At 38.9% G+C, this 20171-nt stretch overlaps 1 protein-coding gene across 1 annotated transcript in view; it reads right to left on the reverse strand.

Moving 5' to 3' along the window:
* LOC150079280 (uncharacterized) overlaps positions 1–20171 on the reverse strand; it is a 177122-nt gene that overhangs the window by 19899 nt on the left and 137052 nt on the right. Inside the window, exon 6 of the mRNA XM_090383020.1 lies at positions 16867–17605. Coding sequence (XP_090239146.1) covers positions 16867–17605 — 739 coding nt within the window. The remainder of the gene's footprint in view (positions 1–16866; positions 17606–20171) is intronic.

Genomic DNA, 20171 nt, shown 5'->3' on the forward strand with positions numbered 1-20171 from the left:
CCAAAGTATAAAAAATATTCAAGTTTAGCAATACCACAGATTTTCTTTCTCTGAGGTTTTGTTGTAAACTGTCTACACATGTAGCAGAATTTTCAGAGTCAGTTAGGAATTTCCTCTGCTTCTGCTTAAACGTGTTAACAATACAGTGCTAAGCAAAATAATAAGCTATCACAGAAGAAACAAACAATACATAACAGATACCGCCGTAGCCTAGTGGTCAGGCGCGCGGGTGCATAAGTACACGTGCCTTGAATGACCGGGGTTCAAGCCCGTGACTGCTGAATACGGTGCTGTTTCTTGTAATCTGCCTATCTTGTGAACTCCTCTGACCATTTGGTCGTCCCGGAGTATAAACAGAAATTTTATTTATTTATTTAGATACGCATAAATGTTGAGTTTTGGGAGCATCGGCGACTTTGACCCATAGCAAGAAAGAATTCAGTTTTGCAAATTTTAATGTCTAGAAACTAGACATATATATACTAGGAGAGATCTGATTGAAGTGTTTAAGGCCTTCAATGGATCGTGTAAATTAAATGCAGATGGCATCCCAACTCTTGCTTGGATAACACGCGTAAGGAGACATAAATTTAATTTGAAAAGGGATGGCTATAGGATTAACGTGAGGAAATTTGTTTTCAAGCAGAGAGTGACTGATTATTAGAACAAATCTCTATCTGGCGTTGTGGAGTTTGAATAAATTTAAGGAAGTATTAGACAAATTATTAGAAGGGTTGAGCAGACGAGTAGTAGTAGTTATATATCTATAAATTGCGTGTGTTATGTGGTAGATTTGCTGTTTGCTAGACCTGAGAAAAACTATACCTATTACCCTCGACTGAGACACAGCCACGTTATGAAAAAGGCCCATAAAAATTCCTCGTGTCATTGACGGAATTGGAACTTAGGTCTTTTCCTCCCAGTCTGGGGAGGATGGTGATTATAGGAACTATCCAGGAGGGCAGTTTATGTTCTGCTGAATTCTTCGCATCGATAGACGAAAGCTAAAGACGAAAATTAGCGATATTGAAATTACAGATGACTGTTTATTAGAAAAACTTTCGAGCCTATAGGAAAGCAAGGCTTCCGAATTTGATGGCATACTCCCAGTAATTTCTAGGGAGGCAAAAGAGAGTGCATTAAACCGTTAAGATTAATTATGAGGGCATTCTTGGACTTGGGAGAGAAACCTTTAGATCAGAGAATGCCATTGTACCGCCAATACATAAACTACATACTGGTTAGTCTGACTTAAATGACCAAATTATGATATTAGGGTCCCCTGTAAATTACATCTACCCATTTATTTTTTCTGAAAACTGCGTGTGCTCTCTGGTCGATTTGCCTGTTTGCTGGACGGAAAAAACCCAGTTTCTGGGGAGACTTAAATGGCTACTAAAAAAAACCAAAGTATTATTTTCAGGCCACCCGAATAATGAAATTCATCTGTAGTGCTGTCTTGTGTCTGTTAATTGCGTGTGTTCTATGGTCGATTTGCAGACTTAAATGACTGTTTAACACTATTAATAATTTCGGGTGGAGGAACCCGGTGTGAAGGCTCTCGTGGGTAGACTGTATATTTAAAATTCGTCGATCACGACGAATTTTAAATATACAGTCATTCCTCGATTTGTGCAATGAAATGTTTGAGATGGTAGATCGCGGCATATTTTGAAGGAAAAAAGTAGATCGCATCACAAATAAGTTGGCCACTCCTGCTCTAGCAGATAAAACTGTTGAAATTTTAACTGCAATTTCAGAACAATTTATTTTACTGTGTGCACAGGTGCCTTCAAATTCAAATCACTAAAAATATAACAAGTCAAAGAGCAGATCTGCTGAAAATTCAAAACTCGCGTTGCGTTTTATATATATATATATATATATATATATATATAAAAAATATATATATAAGGAAAAAGAGACAGAGGAAGACCGAAGAAAAGATGGTCAGACCTCTTCGAGATCGGAACAGGCAGATTGCCTAATCCGTGAAGGAAGATAAGATAAGGTAAAAAGAAAATAATTCTTAAAAAATGAAGTTACTGCTGCGCCAATTTGATTTTTAAAGCTTAGTAATCATAAGAAGGTATTACATGCTGTATTCAATCAGAGTTTCCTCTCTTGTTACGGTGAGTTCTGAGTTTATTTTATATTACGACTGCTCTTCTTTTCGGGGTGTTCTAGCAGCATGAAAGCTACAGACATTCAGACAAGTAATTTCATTGCTTGGTCGACTGGTTTACGAAATGCTAATTGTCGGTCCTGATTCGAGCGACTTTCTGAAGGGTGTCGATTCATGGCTGACATTTCTTCCATTTTAAATCTCCTTCCTGTTTATTATATATGTGATATTTCCCTGTTCAGATCATAACAGAAAGATCATGGCATACTCAAACGGTTCTAGTCCCGTCATCTCTGTAGCCGGCAAATTCGCATTTTGACTTTTAGCAGCGAAGCGCATTATTATTATAATTTCATTTACTTTACCATTTTTGTTCTAATAGCTTTGGATTCCCGCACATAATCGCGTACAGTTTTCAGTTGAAATATGCGATATTTCGCACTTTTAAAATTAAGCTGGTCACTTCAGTAGTTTCAATGTTATTACGCTTTTAGTTTTAAATAATTCTTGTCCTAAGCTCTTATTTCGATTTCTAAGTTATTTATATTTCACGGTCTCTATACCAATCCTACATCAGTTATTGATACTACTACTACTATTATTATGTTTATATATACGCCTCATAGCTTTAGTTGTTTCACCTAACGCACACATCATCATTATTATAATCACAGCCATTTACAATCCACTGTTGGATGAAGGCCTCTACAGCAACTTTTCAGTTCTTTCTGTTTTGTGCCATTCATTTACTGCCCACGGACTCTTGAATTTCATCTCTCCATCTCCGTTGTTGTCTTCCAGGTTTTCTTTTAGCACTTGGGTACTATTCAGTTATTATCTTAATCCACTATCATCATGTCTTCGAGCTATGTGTCTTGCCCAAGTCCATTTCAGTTCTTTAGTTTTGATAAGAATGTCCTTTATTTGTGTTTGCTGCCTAATCCAACAGTCTGATTCCTAATATAATTCGTTCCATTCTTCGCTGTGCAGTTTTCAGCTTCTCTTCCATAAGTCACGGTGAGGAGTATAATTTCATTTAGATGAAATGAAATATAATGAACATAATTTAATTTTGACTTATGCTACTTTCTCTAAATTGCCTATCGAACATACTGTAGTTTCACTTACTACTTTCTGTAAGACGAGTAGAAAAAGGTTTTTGCATTTGTCTTAAAACAAGTTCAAAAACCTACTTCCAAAAATGAAGCTTACTAAGGCCTTGGCAGAAGACTTCCTACAAAACCATTACTTAGACAGGATGGTGACGTTATTCAACTTTGTGGATGGCTTGAGAAGCTTCTCGCGATCTGTGTGTAGACTGGATCATTTTGTGAAGAACACACGAAAAAAAAAAAAAAGATTCCTAATGGTTGTAAGGATATCTTATATGAGCTCTGTTCTTTATGAGTGATACTTCGACTCCTTTCCTATTGTTATTCTGTAACAGAATCTATGGTTTTGTTGGTAGTGTAAATTTAAGATTATTCCACACATAAAATATTTCACTATATTTAATTTGATTAAATATTTTTAAATTTGAGAGACCTAAAGTATGCAGTGAACCGATCTGGAGTTAAAACAGCATATGACGCCTTTATTAACATAACGGATTTGTGTATTGTATAGATTATTCTATTCGATGTGAAAATGAAATACAGCTCCCATTTCAGAACTACTAAACAAGCCAAGTACAGTATTTAAAAATTCACAAACGAAATAGAAATTTAAAATCAAATAATCCATATAAATTCTTTATAACCAACTAAACAACAAAAACTGGTCGACTTTCAACTCAAACGAATTGATATGTTCCACTAATTAGGCTATATTATTATTTCTACATGGTATCCTGTCAAACATTCTATATTATGTCCGCATGCTTGTAAGCAGAATGCCGAGTGGACACGGACCTTTATCTGGTACATGCAACTATAGGTCGTTGTACGCTCACACGTGACAAACAATCATTCGTATCAAGGCAGTCGCATGAATCTTCAGTAACAGCTTTCTTATTAACACGGTATGATAATATTTAGTTGCGCATCAGTGGGCGCCCTATTTCGAGAAATACTTGGACACTCGCTGGCATTGGGTGTGGCCTCCAAACAGTAAAACTAAAATCTACTTTACTCTTACACACACACAAACACAAAGGTGCAAAAATTGAACATATCTGTGGCGTTTTTGGATTCCAAAATGTATTGTGAATTCGTTATTTTACAGGGTAAATTTAATGTCAGTTAAATTACTGCACTAATCATCATTTCGACGTCTGTAACCCATGAAATTAAAGAGAAATATTACTGAAACCCAAGGAAGCTACGCTCAGAGAAATAACCTATCCTGCTGGACACTGCTGTACGTTATCAAAACAACCTTTCTCATATCACAATTTTAATTACTTTTTTTTTATTATTAAATGTTATTGTTGGGCATTATTATTATTACAGCAAAAGCTAAATTTAACGCACTATATGAGAGTAAGGCTTTCCGCTAATGACAACAGTCCAATATACTCGAAAGAAATGCATATGGTAGACGAAGTTACTAGAATGTCATAAAAAACTGTTTTTTATGAAATAAAAACATTAAAATGTTTTTAATGTTTTTACTCACCTGAACAGCAGTAGATTCTGTTCATGGTAGAAATGTGTAATTTCAAATGAACAAATAAATAAATATATATATGTAATACAGTAATTTACTGCACTTACCAGTTGTTTGAAGTAGAAGAGCTTGAAATTTTTGCAGTGTCGCATTGTGGCGATTCTGATTAAAGCTTATTCAGAGTCTGAAGAACTCTCGAGTGCTTTCTCTGGAAGTGTAGACAACGTCCTACTGATGTATGACACGCTCAGCAGGATAATGGAAGGTGATGGTAAAGAAAATCCTGCCTACATGGCACTCTCTACTGATGCGAATCTTTTCGATGCTCGCGAATAATTAACTCTCTCAGATTCCTTGGGTGATGTAATAAGACTGCATTTTGTGTCTCCAGACAAACTAGTTAAGTTTATGACTGTATCCAACAATCGCTCTGACCTTTGGCAGCTTTCACTTGAAGATGGTACTGTGATTCGAAAACATTACACCACACTCACAAGAGAAAATTTTCTATTTCTGGTCTCGTTCAAATTTCATTCGCACACTGGGTACTTCCGACAAACTTCGTATGGGTTATTATTATTATTCTGAAAATGTTTCTTAATATTATAGACAGTCATTCACTCATCTCAACTGCACGGTAAAAAAAAAAAAAAAACCCAACTACTAAACTATTATATTACGGTCACCTGGAAAGATACTTTCATCTACCCATGTATACGTATTGTCTGTAAATTGCATGTGTTCTCTGGTCGATCTGCCTGCTTTGCTGAACAAAAAACTCGCTTTTCCGGGGAATTAAACCTTGATATCTACGCCTGAGACCGACTAACTCAGCCACGGAGTGATAAAGGCCTATAAAAGTTCCTGGCGTCATCGACGGGATTTGAACTCGTTCCTTTTTACTTTTTTTTTTGTTAAACACGTTTTGTAGGGAATGTTATACAACTATTGCAGGTGTTCAAGTAAACTGACAAATTTTCTGTTTATACTTTGGGAGAACCACCCGATCAGAGAAGTTCACAAGATAGAGTGAATACAAGAAACAGCATCTCATTTAGCAGTCACACGAATTTGAACCATGGTCGCTCAAAATGCGTGAAGTTATGCACCCTCGTGACCACTTGGCCACAGCGCAGCACGGCAATTTTGCTGAGCTAAACTTAATTAATATTGATTAATTAATATTTTATTATCATTAATATTAATTTATTAATTAAATTAATATTGATTTATTAATTAAATTAATATTGATTAATTAATATTTTATTATCATTAATATTAATTTATTAATTAAATTAATATTGATGTATTAATTAAATTAATATTGATTTATTAATTAAATTAATATTGATTAATTAAGTTAAACGAATTAAAAGATATTTGACAGTACAGTTATATTTTTAAAGCTGCAGGCATTATGCATAATTAACTTGGAATGAGGTTATTGTGTACTGCTAGCCTACACTGCGCCGACTATTTCTGTGGTAGATTTGAATCTGCTCAACCAATTTGGGCACCTTCCTGCGCATCTGAGATTTTATATTGTTGGGTGAACGTGCATATTTTTCTAAAATCGTCTGCGTACCCAGCTTCTCGACAGAATTTTTTTGAGTCTATTATCCAGAATGTTAAATTCTGTGGTGTTAGCTGGGAGCAATTCTCTAGAGGTTGCTAATACTAGCTAGGTTGCAAAGGCGGGAGAAGCTTGAGGCAGAACGTGATTTTCTACTAAGGAGCCCGGTTAGAATACCCCCTAGCGATGGTAATCCATTCTTCCGATGGAAATTTGAGCTAGGACGTTTATATTCTTTGAGATTATTTGCTGTTTCCATGGTGACTGTCATCACATGGTGCATTAAGGTTTATGCAGCGGCTGGCTCTACATATGAAGGAAGCATCATCCTTATGAAAGAATTATAGCCAGAGGAATCTTTTCTTAGAAGCTTGTGGTACATACGACCAGATGGCTGATGCATATAACGAAACTAGTATGATGCATTTTAATATGCATGGGATAGAAACCAATTTTGAGAATAGTAATCCTATCCCACGAGTTCTTGCTTCACTGCCTATATCGCTTCGTAATTTGGAATCTCCTCTTTTTTGATCTCCTTTCGTTTAAAATCGCTCTATTCATTCTGTAAAATTCATGCGTTACCTTTATTCTCCCAACTTTACTAATCACTAGAAAAACTTTGCCTTCCTTTCTTTAAAATTCGACTTTCTTCACTATATCTTTCCTAATAGTGGGATAAATTTTATTAGTGGTTTAATGTTTACAACTCTAGTTCGCGTCAGTCTAGTAACAAGGACGCATCTTTCGAGGTGCTAAAGCTTTTTCGGTTAATTCATGCATTATGCAAATAGTGCATTTACCCAGCACATCAGACATTCCTAAGAAGACACACAAACACTCTTGTTCTTTTCATCACCAACGATCACTCAATGTACACACCCAATGTCAGTGGTTCTCTAGGTATCTAAGATCATACCTTGAGACGGTCTCTCTCTTTCTTTAGATCATGTCGGTTAAAAATAAAATACTTTACTTCGTATTCCGCCCTAAAATTTAATCTGGTGTTATCGACAGATGATGCGGGATGTTTTTTTTTTATTGGCTGACGTTGTATTAGCTTACTTCCTTGCATCAGTTGCCAATATTAATCCCTTTCTAAAGCTCCTCGACTCTATTCCAAACAGAGCAGTCAAGTTATAACTGAACTGTTTCTTACAAAGTCTCTCCACTAAATGTCTCACAGGCATTCAATTTCTGCAAGATGCCTATTCTATAAATACTTTCATGGGCACTCTTTTACTTGTTTTCAATTGGCATCTGTAATTCTACCGCTCTCTTCCAAAAAAAAAAAAAAAAAAAAATCGTGCCTCAACCAGTGAACATCGTTCACTGCCCAAATCCAAATTCAACTGACAGAAATAAATTTTCTTGTTCTTCATTTATCTCTTATATTTATTTTTTCTGAAACAACCTTCCTTCATATGACTTCGCAAAAATTACAATCTAGAGAAATTCAAGTGTTCAGATTTGAGATAACTCAAACGTGCAAATATGGGATGATGACTTTCTCTATGGAGTATACAATGCATTTGGAAAGGATATTTCATATAAAGTTTACCCAAGAGAACCAACTCGTCCATCCATGAGTATTGTGCCTGAAGTTGCGTATGTTTTTTGGTCGTTTGGCATATTTTGCTGGACGAAAAAAACCTTGCTCTTCTCGCCTGAGACAGCCTAACTCGGCCACAGTGTGAAAAAGGCCCATAAAAGTTCTTCGCGTCACTGACGGGTTTCGAATCAGATCTTTTCCACACGGCATGAGGTGATTACAACCAGTATGCTACTCGTGCGGACTATATATTCAGGAGGAACAGGGAAGACAGAAAAAGCGAGGGTGTCATGATTCTTATCAAAAGCAGCCAGATAGAGACAAAAAGCTTTCGCAGATTCAGAAGTTATGCATGCTACACAAGATTAACAGAATAAAATGTTTGTCATGAATATTTTATTGCGAACAGTATAGCCGAAGGCAAATATTTGATATAATAGGCATTCTGGCATGCAAATTCCAAGTATCCAATAGAAATCGATCTACCACCTTAAAGAGCCACACTTTATGCAAATTATTCATGGCTATAAAAACACAGGTTGCGACCAAATCACTTCATTCCCGTTTTTTTGGCTTGCTCAGTTCTCCAGTACTCAGGATGGTAAGTCATCGTCATTTAGATGATTCTTTGAGATGGCGGGCCGTTGGATTACTTTAAGTTGGGCAGTCGCAGACAGAGGTGGAGCGTTGGCTTAATCATGTGATTTTCAACCGGGGTGCCGCCGCACACTAGCATACCTTCTCACCGGACATGGCGCCATCAATGCCAAACTTTGCCTTTTGGGAATTGAAGAGGACCCTACCTGTGTTTGTGGTGGTCTGGAGAGCTGGCAACACCTAATGTATGATTGCCAGCTTTATGACGACCTCCGCAACATCTTAATAACAAAGATCCTATATTGTCCTAGAGGACGGGAACACAACATACTGGAAACAAAACAAGAGTACCTGGCTTTCTCCTGCTATGCCCAAGAGCTCTTTGCAAGAAGACGAGTGCTCGCTGCTGTGGAGCAGAACTGAACCCTATACATGACAACCAGGAATAACAACTGAACCTACTTAATAAAGGACAAGAACTGACTTGACTAAACTGGACGGGACCTTGTCCCATGAGTGATATCCCAAATGGGAACACCAATGCCACTGAAGACCAACTGCAGCTTGCTGCTCGCCATCTTGGCTCTCAAACCATGCTCCCTTGCATGGTCCTATCTTTTCCTCTCTCCCCCGGCAGGGGGAGGGGACGGTATCTTCCGTCCCCTCACCTCCTTGCCACTCCCCTCTTCGCCTGGTGGGGCATGGGCCTGCCCCACCGATTATCTGGGGTCGCCTTCTCTATCGTCCCCATATTTCTGTCTTTTCCCCCCAGCCTTCTGTCTCCCCCCCCACCTCTACCTAATACGCAAGTGTATACCCCACATAACTTAAAATTTAATAATGACTAAATTTAATTGCGTTCACACTAAACTCATTTGGCCTTTCTACACAATTTTCTTAACCCCCACTGAGCGAAAATTTCATTTTTTATATGTATGTATATATATATATATATATATATATATATAATTTTTTTTTTTTAAGGTCCTAGCCACTGAAATCTCAGGAAATTAGGTGGCAGGACCTGCCAGAGTAAATATTTCAATACTAGTGTACCTGGTTCCGCCTCCACGAGGCATAGTGTGGACAACGTTGGGCCCCAGTAGGGGTCTAGCGGCTAAATGGCCAGAGGAACAACGATACACAACACTACACCCGTACAATATCCATACACTTTTAAATCTCTGGCCTTTACAGTGAACTGTTACACCCACAATGAAAGCAACGCGGAGATGGGGGAAACCCCTGGTGCCGTTAGACACGAACACACTATACACTATACGCACACTAGGGTGCCGCAACAACATTCTTCGGGTGCCGTGTAATTTGGGTTTAAGTTACTTAAAGTTATTATTATTATTATTATAATTTTTTTGAAATTTATATATTTATTTCATTATAAAAAGGGTACAAAATAAAGGGTACGGTACAATATCCATTGTACCATATCTTTTTAATTTTGTGGTGATCTATAATTGATCTTTATTAAGTACCTCTATATAAAGAAAAAAATTATTATATGGGTATATATTAAAAGGTCGAAAATCACTGTGTTAACAAAATACGGAGGATGCGGAAAGGTCAGGGAATGACCACCGCATATCCCGGAGCAATATGGCCTTAGTTGCTAATGCTCCTAAAAAAAAAAATAAATAAATAAATAAATCACTGTGTTAGGTATTTCTTTTGGCCTAAGGGTACCGTGAAAAAAATTACTGGGACAGTAAGGGTGCCGTGAACCGAGAAAGGTTGGGAACACCTGGCTTAATGTGTCATGCAGTGTCGTCTCGGCATAATGGCAGCAGTTTTGTCACTGACCTCCGCATACCGGGTGTAATACGGCCCGGGTTCGAATCCCGTCGATGAAGCGAGGAATTTTAATGGGCTCTTTTCACTCCGTGGCTGAGTTAGTCGGTCTCAGGCGTAGCTATCACGGTTTTTCCCCCATAAACTGAGGTTTTTCTTCCAGCAAAACAGACAAATCGATCATGTGTCTGTTTCAAAACAGATACGCAATTAACAGAGATAAGACACAGCACGGTATGGGCTTTTTTTTTTCACTTCGCGGCTGAGTTAGTCGGTCTGAGGCGTAGATAGCATGGTTCCTCCCCCCCTCACCCGGAGTTTTTCGTCCAGCAAAGCAGGCAAATCGACCAGAAAACGCATGTAATTTACAGACATAATACACATGGGTAGATTAAGTAACATTCCGGTGACCACAATAATTAGTTTTTTTTTTTTTTTTTTTATGGAAGCAATTTCAGGAGATAGGAACCGGAACCAAAACCATTACAAAAACAGCTGGCCAAGGTCGCGCGAGAGTTACGTCAACCAGAACAGACTGCTATCTGGCTCTAACAGCAAGACAGTACTCTACAATGTCCTGTCATCAACAGTCAAGTGAGGCTGTTACCGCCACAGGTGAAAACATTTCCAACAGGACTGTATTAAAAAGGCTCAATTCAAGTGGACTTTACGCAAGGAAGCCAATGGTTTGTATCCCATTAACTCCAAACCACCTCACAGCTCGTCGAAACTGGTTACTGGAGCCTTTACAGATGGAGTACAGTTCTGTTTTCTGACGAGTCCTGTTTTAGCCTACAGACTATATACGTTATTTCATTTGGAGACGACGAGGAATGCAGTACCATCCTTTCAACATCAGAGAAAGGGACACTTACGGTGGAGACGGTGTCTCATGTGGGACGGAATAATCATCATCGGCGGCACCCCTCTTCATGTTTTTGATAGGGGTATCCTAACTGTACAGAAGTACCGAAAACAGATCCTGGAACCCTATGTGCGACTTTTTAGGGGTGCTGTGGGCACAGATTTTCTTTTCATGCATAATGCCACTGCACATAAAGCTCAACTGGTGAAGGAATATCTTGAAACTGAAGATTCCAATGACTGCCGTGGCCAGCACATCACAGAAGTAATCCTATCGTACGTGTGTGAGACGCCCTTGGGCGTGTCGGTGCGCAACGCGACGCCCAAGGGCGTCTCGTACGTGTGTGAGACGCCCTTGGGCGTCGCGTTGCGCACCGACAGCCAACTCCACGGTCATTTGGTGAGCAAAGGTCTGAGCTCGTGGAAGAATGGGATTTGTTGCCACAGAATCTTATAGACATCCTTATATCCAGCGTGGTTCACCGCTGTCAGGCCTGTTTAGCCGTTGGAGGGGATCATACGCAGTACCGATGTAGTAGTAGGGATTTAGGAGCATCAGCGACTAAGGTCATATTGCTCTATATATACTGTCTGTAAATTGGGTGTGTGTGCTGTGGTCTATTTTCTGTTTGCTGGTCGAAAATTCCGAGTTTCTGGGAGTAAAAACCATGCTACCTTCGCCTAAGGCCTACTAACTCGGCGACGTTGTGAAAAAGGCCCATAAAAATTCTTTACATTATCAACGGGTCTCAGTGATGCGAAGAATTCCACCCGGTGTGGGGAGGACGGCGATTCTACCCACGCGGGCCAGTACTGATGTTGTTGGTTTTTTTTTTTTTTTTTTTGGTTTTTAGGAGCATTAGCAACTAAGGCCATATTGCTCCGGGAATATGCGGTGGTCATTACCTGACCTTTCCGCATCCTCCGTATTTGGTGGTGACGGGCTCGAACCCCGGTCTAATCATGAAGCGTGTGCTACGCACTGTTGCTCCTTCCCACCTGGCTACGGAGGTGCCCCGTACTGATGTCATGTGAACATATTTTTCGAGCATCTTGTATCGACTTCTGTAATGTGAACTTTTTAATAATTCTTATGCAATCCCAAATGCCCTTTATATCTGTCCGAAGTTTCTCATTGTCTCCTGGTTTCATCGTTATTCTATGGTACATCATACCGATTTTATTCCGCTTTATTGCAATCTGTATGAGTTACACCACGTTTTCTTGGTGTTCTGTTAAATATCTGGAGCAGCGAATTTGGAAGACCTCTCTCCTTACACGAAGAGCACCACGGATAGGCTTCGGCATAGGTAGTGGGTTTGGCGAAGTTGTCTTACATGGAGAGCCACATTTGGTTTGCAACGCAATTGAATATTTATGGAATTAAATCAAAAGGGCTGAACTGGGAAGGATCCGGCTCCATGAGAAGGATCGCAGCTATGCGAAGTGGTTCAGGCAGTCATATTTCAGAATAGTATATAGTCTTCATCAGAAGTCCATATCACAACCTCAGATTCGGAAAATGCACATACTAGCATATACTTGTACACTAGTTAGAAACCGCACATGCAATCTTGATGCTAAGAAAGCTCCAGATCCTGATGGTATTTCTCTTCTTGTTCTCAAAACCTGCGCTCCTGAACTTACTCCTGTTCTTTCCCACCTTTTTTTCACTTTATTTCAAGTTTTTCCTTCTGCTTGGAAATTTCCTCATATCCAGCCAGTTCCTAAAAAGGATTACAATTATCGTCCCATTGCAATTACTTCTACTCTTTCTAAAGTAATGGAGAAATCAATTAACCGCCAGCTCTTAAACTATTTAGAAACCTTCCATCTGATCAACGATCGCCAGTACGGATTCCGTCAGTGTCGATCCACTGGTGAAATTCTGACACGTGCAGAACATGATTTCATTATGTAATTATAAACCACACTATTCAAATATGAAATATTACAGCCACTACACACCAAGTAGCCACTTTAATAAGTACGCTACACTTTACAGAAATGAAATGCTCGTTCAGCAGAATCACGTGTTCGCACCAGGCAATATAAAAGCTTATGTTTTCAGTTGAGTACGAAAAGGACGAGACGAAAGATTTAGTCGACTCTGAACGTGGTAAGATAGACGACTTTGCACGAGTATCTCGGAAATTGAGACCCTGCTGAGTTTTCAGGTAGCACTGTCATTTGGATATATTGAGATCGCACCAATATTCAAATAATATCCAACCAGAAGCGATCTCCAATGAGCTGTTTCCGGCGGTACGGCGGGAAACAACTCGTCAATGCGAGAAGCCAAATGAGGCAGACAAAACTTGTGAAGGGTAACAGAAAGGCTACAGTCAATCAAATAACAATCCAGTACAACAGTGGTAACTAGGGAGGCATTGCGGTTGTTGCTTTCGTAGAGTTTTAGGTGCATCAGCAACTTAGGCCATATTGCATCGTACATATGTCTGTAAACACTGTGCGTGTTCTGTGGTCGACTTGATGTTTGCTGAACGAAAAACCTGAGTTTCCGGGAGAAAAATTCAAACTACCCTCGCCGGAGACTAAGGAACTCAGCCACGTTGTGAAAACGACCCACAAAAATTCCTCGTGTCATTGACAGGATTCGAACTGAGATATTTTACACTTGGTGTGGGGAGGACGGTGATTATACCAACTGTGCGTCCCATGAGGTAGGCATTTAGGAACACACAACTCGTTGTACCTTGTCGCAGAGTCTGGCAGTCGATGACGAATCGGGATACACTTCTGTCAGCAAACAAAAAAAAAAAACAAACCCAAACAAACAAAAGAAACATGAAAATAAGGTTACACTTGGCGCGCGCAAAAACACAAACGTTGGCACTGCATGATTGAAAAAAAAAAAAAACCGCTAACTGACGAATCTCGATTTATACTGTTTCACACTGATGGGAGGACTCTTGTGGAACATTATCCTTGATGAGTTCCTCACCCTTGACTTGAGGGGCGTGCTTTCCCAGGCCTTTGCAGATGACTTGATCCTGATGGTTGCTGCGAATAACAGGGCCCAGCTTGAGGAAAAAGAAAACTAGGCCATGACTAAGCTCGAAAACTGGGCTAGGATTCATGACTTAAAAGTATCGTCGGAAAAGACTACATCCATTCTACTCAAGGGCAGACTTGACTTCCGCAGGACACCCCAAATTAAGATTGACACCAAGACTTTGGTGTCAATCTTGGTGTCAAGACATTGGCTTAACCGACAAAATGAAATACCTTGGCGTTGTTCTTGATAACAATCTTTCCTTCAAGCATCACCTATCCTACATTCGCACAAAAATAAAAAGATACGCTGACCTACTAGCAAAAATCGCACGACGAGACTGGGGGTTACCAAAACATACTCTCAACCTATATTATAAAACAATCTTCCTCCCAGCCATCTTTTACTCGAGCCCGTCACCACCAAATACAGAGGATGTGGAAAGGTCAAGGAATGACCACCACATATCCCGGAGCAATATGGCCTTAGTCGCTAATGCTCCTAGAAACCAAATAACAAACAAACAAACAAACATCTTGTACGCAGCTCCGGCTTGGTACACCAAATCAGCAATGGTTGTAAATCGGAGGACCCTGGATGCAATCCAAAGAACTGTGTTGCTCACTATCACGCGAGCCTGTAGCACCACAAGCACTAACGCCCTGCAGATTCTGGCAGGGGTCCTACCTCTAGACTTGGAAATTGCAAACAGTGGAATCAAATACCATATAGTGAAGGGACTCCCCTTCACCTTCCTAGATTACACAGTTAACAACAGCACGCCATGCAAAGAAGAATAGAATAGGCTTCAGAACCACCTCACACGGATCTGGCAACGTCGTTGGACTGAAACCACCAAAGGCTGCATCACCAAAAAATTCATCCCGGACCTGTGGTAAATATTCCCGCAAACGCTCACTTGGTTAAAACCAGGATTTCAGACATCATATGTACTGACAGGCCATGGTGCCTTCAAAGAAAAACTGTCCCAAATGGGATTGGAAGAATCGTGTCAAGATGTGTGTGTGGTGAAGTGGAGAGTTGGACACACGTCATGTATAACTGCCCAAACTATGAAGACCTGCGATATAGGTTAATGACTACAATAAAGTACTTCCAAAAAAATTATGGAATCACACTTGCTGGACTCGAGTGAAGAATATGGAGCACTAACAAACTTTGCTCAGCAGCTCTTCATCAGGCGAAGAACACTCATCGCCTTACACAGAGTGACATAAAAATGGTGATACAGAACAACGCAACAAAATGCTTACATTCTCATCAACCCTCCCAAGGTGAAACCAGACAAGACAAAAACCAGAAAATTGGACTAGACAAAACGAGAAAACCGCAATGATTAAATGGAAACGACAAACGGTCTCTTTCCCCGTGCACCACTGAGTGCTCCAGTGGTGTCGTGACCCTGAAAGGACTACCTAAATACAAGGACTGGAACGGACATCCTCTGAATCCCGCCAGTCTTCTGCCTTCCCTCCCAAAACTTTTCCTATACAGCGTATTACCCCCACAGGCCCAAATCTAATACACCAAAATTACTGCCCGAACTATTAGACGTCTAGAGAAACTCATTCAGCGAAAACCCCACTCTATGTTTAAACAAATCGTATTATTAAGCAAACGGCGAATAATTTTTTTTTTTTTTTTTTTTTTATAGGTCCTAGCCACTGAAATCCCAGGAAAGTAAGTGGCAGGATCTGCCAGAGTACAATTAGTCTTATTGGTACACCCGGCCGGCATCCCCGTCGCTGGGTATGGTAAGGTCGGGCCCCTATGGGGCCCGGCGGCTGACAGGCCGGATGAACAATGGGCACAACATACTACATGACCCACACACTGTCAAACCTCTGGCATTGACAGGGCACTGTCACTCGATACAGAGAGCGTACGCGGAGATGGGAGAAATCTCAGGAGCCGTTAGACCCTCAACATACCCAATACCCAATGATGGGAGGACTATACAACAAAAAAGAGCATATGTCCATGGACCAATCCTTCCACTTGTCAACAATGCAAGTTAGTGGTGGCGGTGTATTGTATGAGGAATATTGGTCTCTTTGATACCAGTGTAGTAAAAGTTGGTTTTTTTTTCTTGTATGCCACAGGTTACTTGGAAATTTCCGACCAGGCACCAGTGTATTCATCTGCGAACGAGTTCTTCAAACACAACACAGTAATGTGCTGTCACAAGGCCAAAATTGTACAAAACTAGTTCTAGAACATGAAAGTGAGTGCAACCTAATGAGGTAGCTTCCCCCAGTCACGCGATTTCAATCCAACTGAGCTCTTAGGGGATGAAGTGGAACATGTTCGTCACTGTAGCGATCCACAAACATCCAATTTGCAATAAGTATGGGAAATAATTGGGTTATTACGAACTATACCATGATGTCTCAAAAGGGATGTTCATACCACGTGGAATCCAGGCTGTTCTGAAGGCTAAAGTGAAATCGACTTGATATTAGGTAGTTTTGTCTAATAAAGTGACCATTTTGGTGTATATACATATTCAAGTTATATATGCACAATTAAACAAATAACATACAGTTATAGAAAATTGAATTGGCTGCGTCAATTTCTTTGAAATGGAACTGGAAAACTTGGGTTGATTTTTTTATCACGTCGGAACACAATAACGATTAACATAACGTTTTTTAGATTCACCCATTCAAGGATTCAATGAAAGCGCTTATACTATTATTTCTTACCTCTGCATATTCACTGCAAGAATCTATTGATGATACAAATTCAACAACCTCATCCACTGTCCACTGTCGAATACCTGAAGCTTCTGACTGAGATGTACACACAGTTGCACAATGTTGATTTTCTGTAAATTTTTGAGAGAGTCCAACTGTCGGTGTATCACTTTTGGAAACATGTCTTTCAGTAGGTATCAATGGAGACTGTGATTTTTCTGTGGTCCTTGGAACAGCACTGCTATCAGAACTAACAGCACTAGCTAAGCCGTCTTCTAAATTCGAAGGTCTCTGAAGTAATTCGGTTAAGTCACGTGGAATGTCATGAAAATGTAAGAAAAATGAAGGTGCGGTCTCTGGTTCAGTTTTTAAACGTTTAGAATTGGTTAACGACAAATCTATTGGGTCTAACCGATTGTCTCTATCTCTGCTTCTTTTTAATGCACTTCGGAAGTAATTTTCCAGCGGAGGTGTTGGTGTAGCTTGAGCAGCAGCAGTCCGAACGAGGTTCAAAAGGGTCTGTGAAGAAGAAAAGTCAGATGTGAAAAACGAACTACTTCGATTATCTACTATTGGCAGAGAATCATTTTTTCGAGAGTTGTTTTCTTTATCTATATTTCGGCATGTCCAAGAAGATAAACTTGTTTTGAAAGGATCAACAGATAAAGTTGATTTAGAAGGATCTGTAGGTAACCCCGTTGATACACTTGCTTTAGAAGGATCAGTTCCTCGTAGTCCGTTTGGATGGCTAAAAATTAAAAGGAAAAAAATATTAATAATTAGACACACAAATGCAGCCAGATTAAAGTGAAAAATTTGGGCCACTGATAAGTATATAATTACATTATTATTAGTTTGTTTTTTTTCAGCTTTTTCCATAACAGCTTCACCCCATGAACAATAGTACCTGCCAGGAGGATGTTCTTTCACAAACGATTCAGTTACTTTATTTTAAATTTTTCATACATGTAAAATTAAAACTAACAATTTCTGTTCTAAATTTATCTAAATAATTTATTCGCTACTTTAATTGCAACGTATATAGGTTTTTATAACAAAATCATATATCGTAAATAATGTTTATAACCATTTCATTACACTATTTTATTGTAATTATCTAGATTCTAGACGAAAGAACTGGAGCCTGATTAAAGACTGTGAATGTGACTATGGATCAATGTAAATCGACCATATGGTGCAATGCCAGGCTGCTATCTCTTCCAATCTAATGGACGTTTGGGCACGGAAGATACTTGGATAATGCTAATTCCTGAATGCGCTGTGTTAATTGTGAAGCTGGGAGGAGTCATGGTTTCAGGGTGTTTCGCGTTGTACAGACCAGGTACAGTGGCCGCAATGCACAGAGCAATTAACGTTGCTTCCTACAATAATTTGTAGGAAGCAACAAAGCAAAGAATTATTAATCCACGGTTTGAAGAGAATAACATCGGAACGCTGTAGTATGCAGCACAGAAAAACGATAAGAACCCAATTAGACATCTTTGAAACGCAAAATTAGAGCAATGCCAAAATGACCTCTTCCTTAGTGGCTTCATGAATCCACTTCTTCTCTAAAGGAGAGGTGGAGCACAATATCACCACCTTTCTACCAAAAGCACATGTTCTTCCACGAGGCACTGAAGCAATTATTAGCCAATGGTGGGCCAATACACTGTTACTTTCTTGAATAAATGCATGTTTTCTTCATACTTACTTATTACTCTGGTAAGACAATATATGTTTTGAGAAATTAAATTTTGCAGGAACCTTTCAGTCCCAGATATGTGTAACTCTTGATCAGACGCAGGTTTTTCAATTGGTTGACATAAAATATTAGCCTTATTAGTGATTGGTATTTGCTCAGAATTGATGCCGGATATATCGCATAAATTTCGATTCTGATAATGCGATAAATCCTTGAGAATGTACATGCTGTAATGACAAATATATATATATATATATATATATTATATATATATAATATATATATATAATATATATATAAATTATATATTATATAAATTATATATAATATAAATTATATATAATATATATAATAATTGTAATTATATATATATAAATATATAATTACAACTGTAAGAGTATAATTGGTATTATATAGATACCCAAAGTGTATTAAAACATTGGCATAAAAGTACTCAGCGGGCCATAAGGTCTATAAATATTAAGATAGTCTGTGTTGGTTTACATTGCTATACCGTACAGACTGATGTAATGTTCAATCTATAATTCATGGCATTAATCTTATCTGATATACATTTTACATCTATTCAAATATTTCATAATATATATATATATATATATATATATTTATTTATTTATTTATTAAAGTAGGTAGTCCTAGTCAGCTTTTCCAGCATCCCTGTCACCCATTTACGATACTGTACAGTGTTCAGACATATTGGCGTACCCAAGCACGAGTCGGACTCTATACTGACATTGTCTGTCTGTAATCAATGTTTTATTTATTTATAAAAGAAGGCGGTTCCAGCCAGCTTTCCTGGCAACCCCACTATCTATTGTAATATTGTACAGGTAATTTCTAGCATAACATATTGGTTATTATTCCTCAAACATGGAGACGGCCACGGATTGTCTACCAGAGCATGGATGATATCAAATACAGCATAAATCATCTGCAAGCTTACTGATAACATCATACATAGCATCAATATAATACCCCAATTTGGAGGGTATGTCAGTTCATTAGTTCATATTTCAATGAAACACCAAATAGTCCGTAATCTTCGATCGGTTTGCCTGTTTGCTGGATGAAAATCCAGATTTTTCCGAAAGATAAAACCACATAACCCTCTCCCAAGGCCGACTATCATGACACGTGAAAAAATATGAAAAACGTTTCCTTCCGTCAAGACAGAGTACGAACTTAGGCCTTTTCCATACAGCGTGAAAGGACGGCGATCATAATTACGGTGGTAATCGAGAGGATCTGGCGTGAACTGCTTCATCCTTAAAAAAAAAAAAAAAATATATATATATATATATATTCCTACAATAATTCTGCAAGCGGAGAAGGCTTGGATCGTTGATGCGAGAGCAATCCGGCACTCGCATCAACGATTGCATTTGTCTTTAAGAATCGTGGAAAAAGGAAATTTGCTTCATACAGACTTTATCACAAATCAAATTATATCTGATTCGTCTAAATACGAGGGGAAGCCAAGCAATTTATGATGGATATCATTTTGAGGTGTTCGAAAGATCTTCAAAGTCGTTTAACGTACCTTTAAAGTAAAAATTGATTTTATATTTTCATAATGCACAAAATATAT

This window comes from Mastigoproctus giganteus, chromosome 10, assembly GCF_048544385.1.
Source record: "Mastigoproctus giganteus isolate SK-2022 chromosome 10, ASM4854438v1, whole genome shotgun sequence".
Taxonomy (NCBI): domain Eukaryota; kingdom Metazoa; phylum Arthropoda; class Arachnida; order Uropygi; family Thelyphonidae; genus Mastigoproctus; species Mastigoproctus giganteus.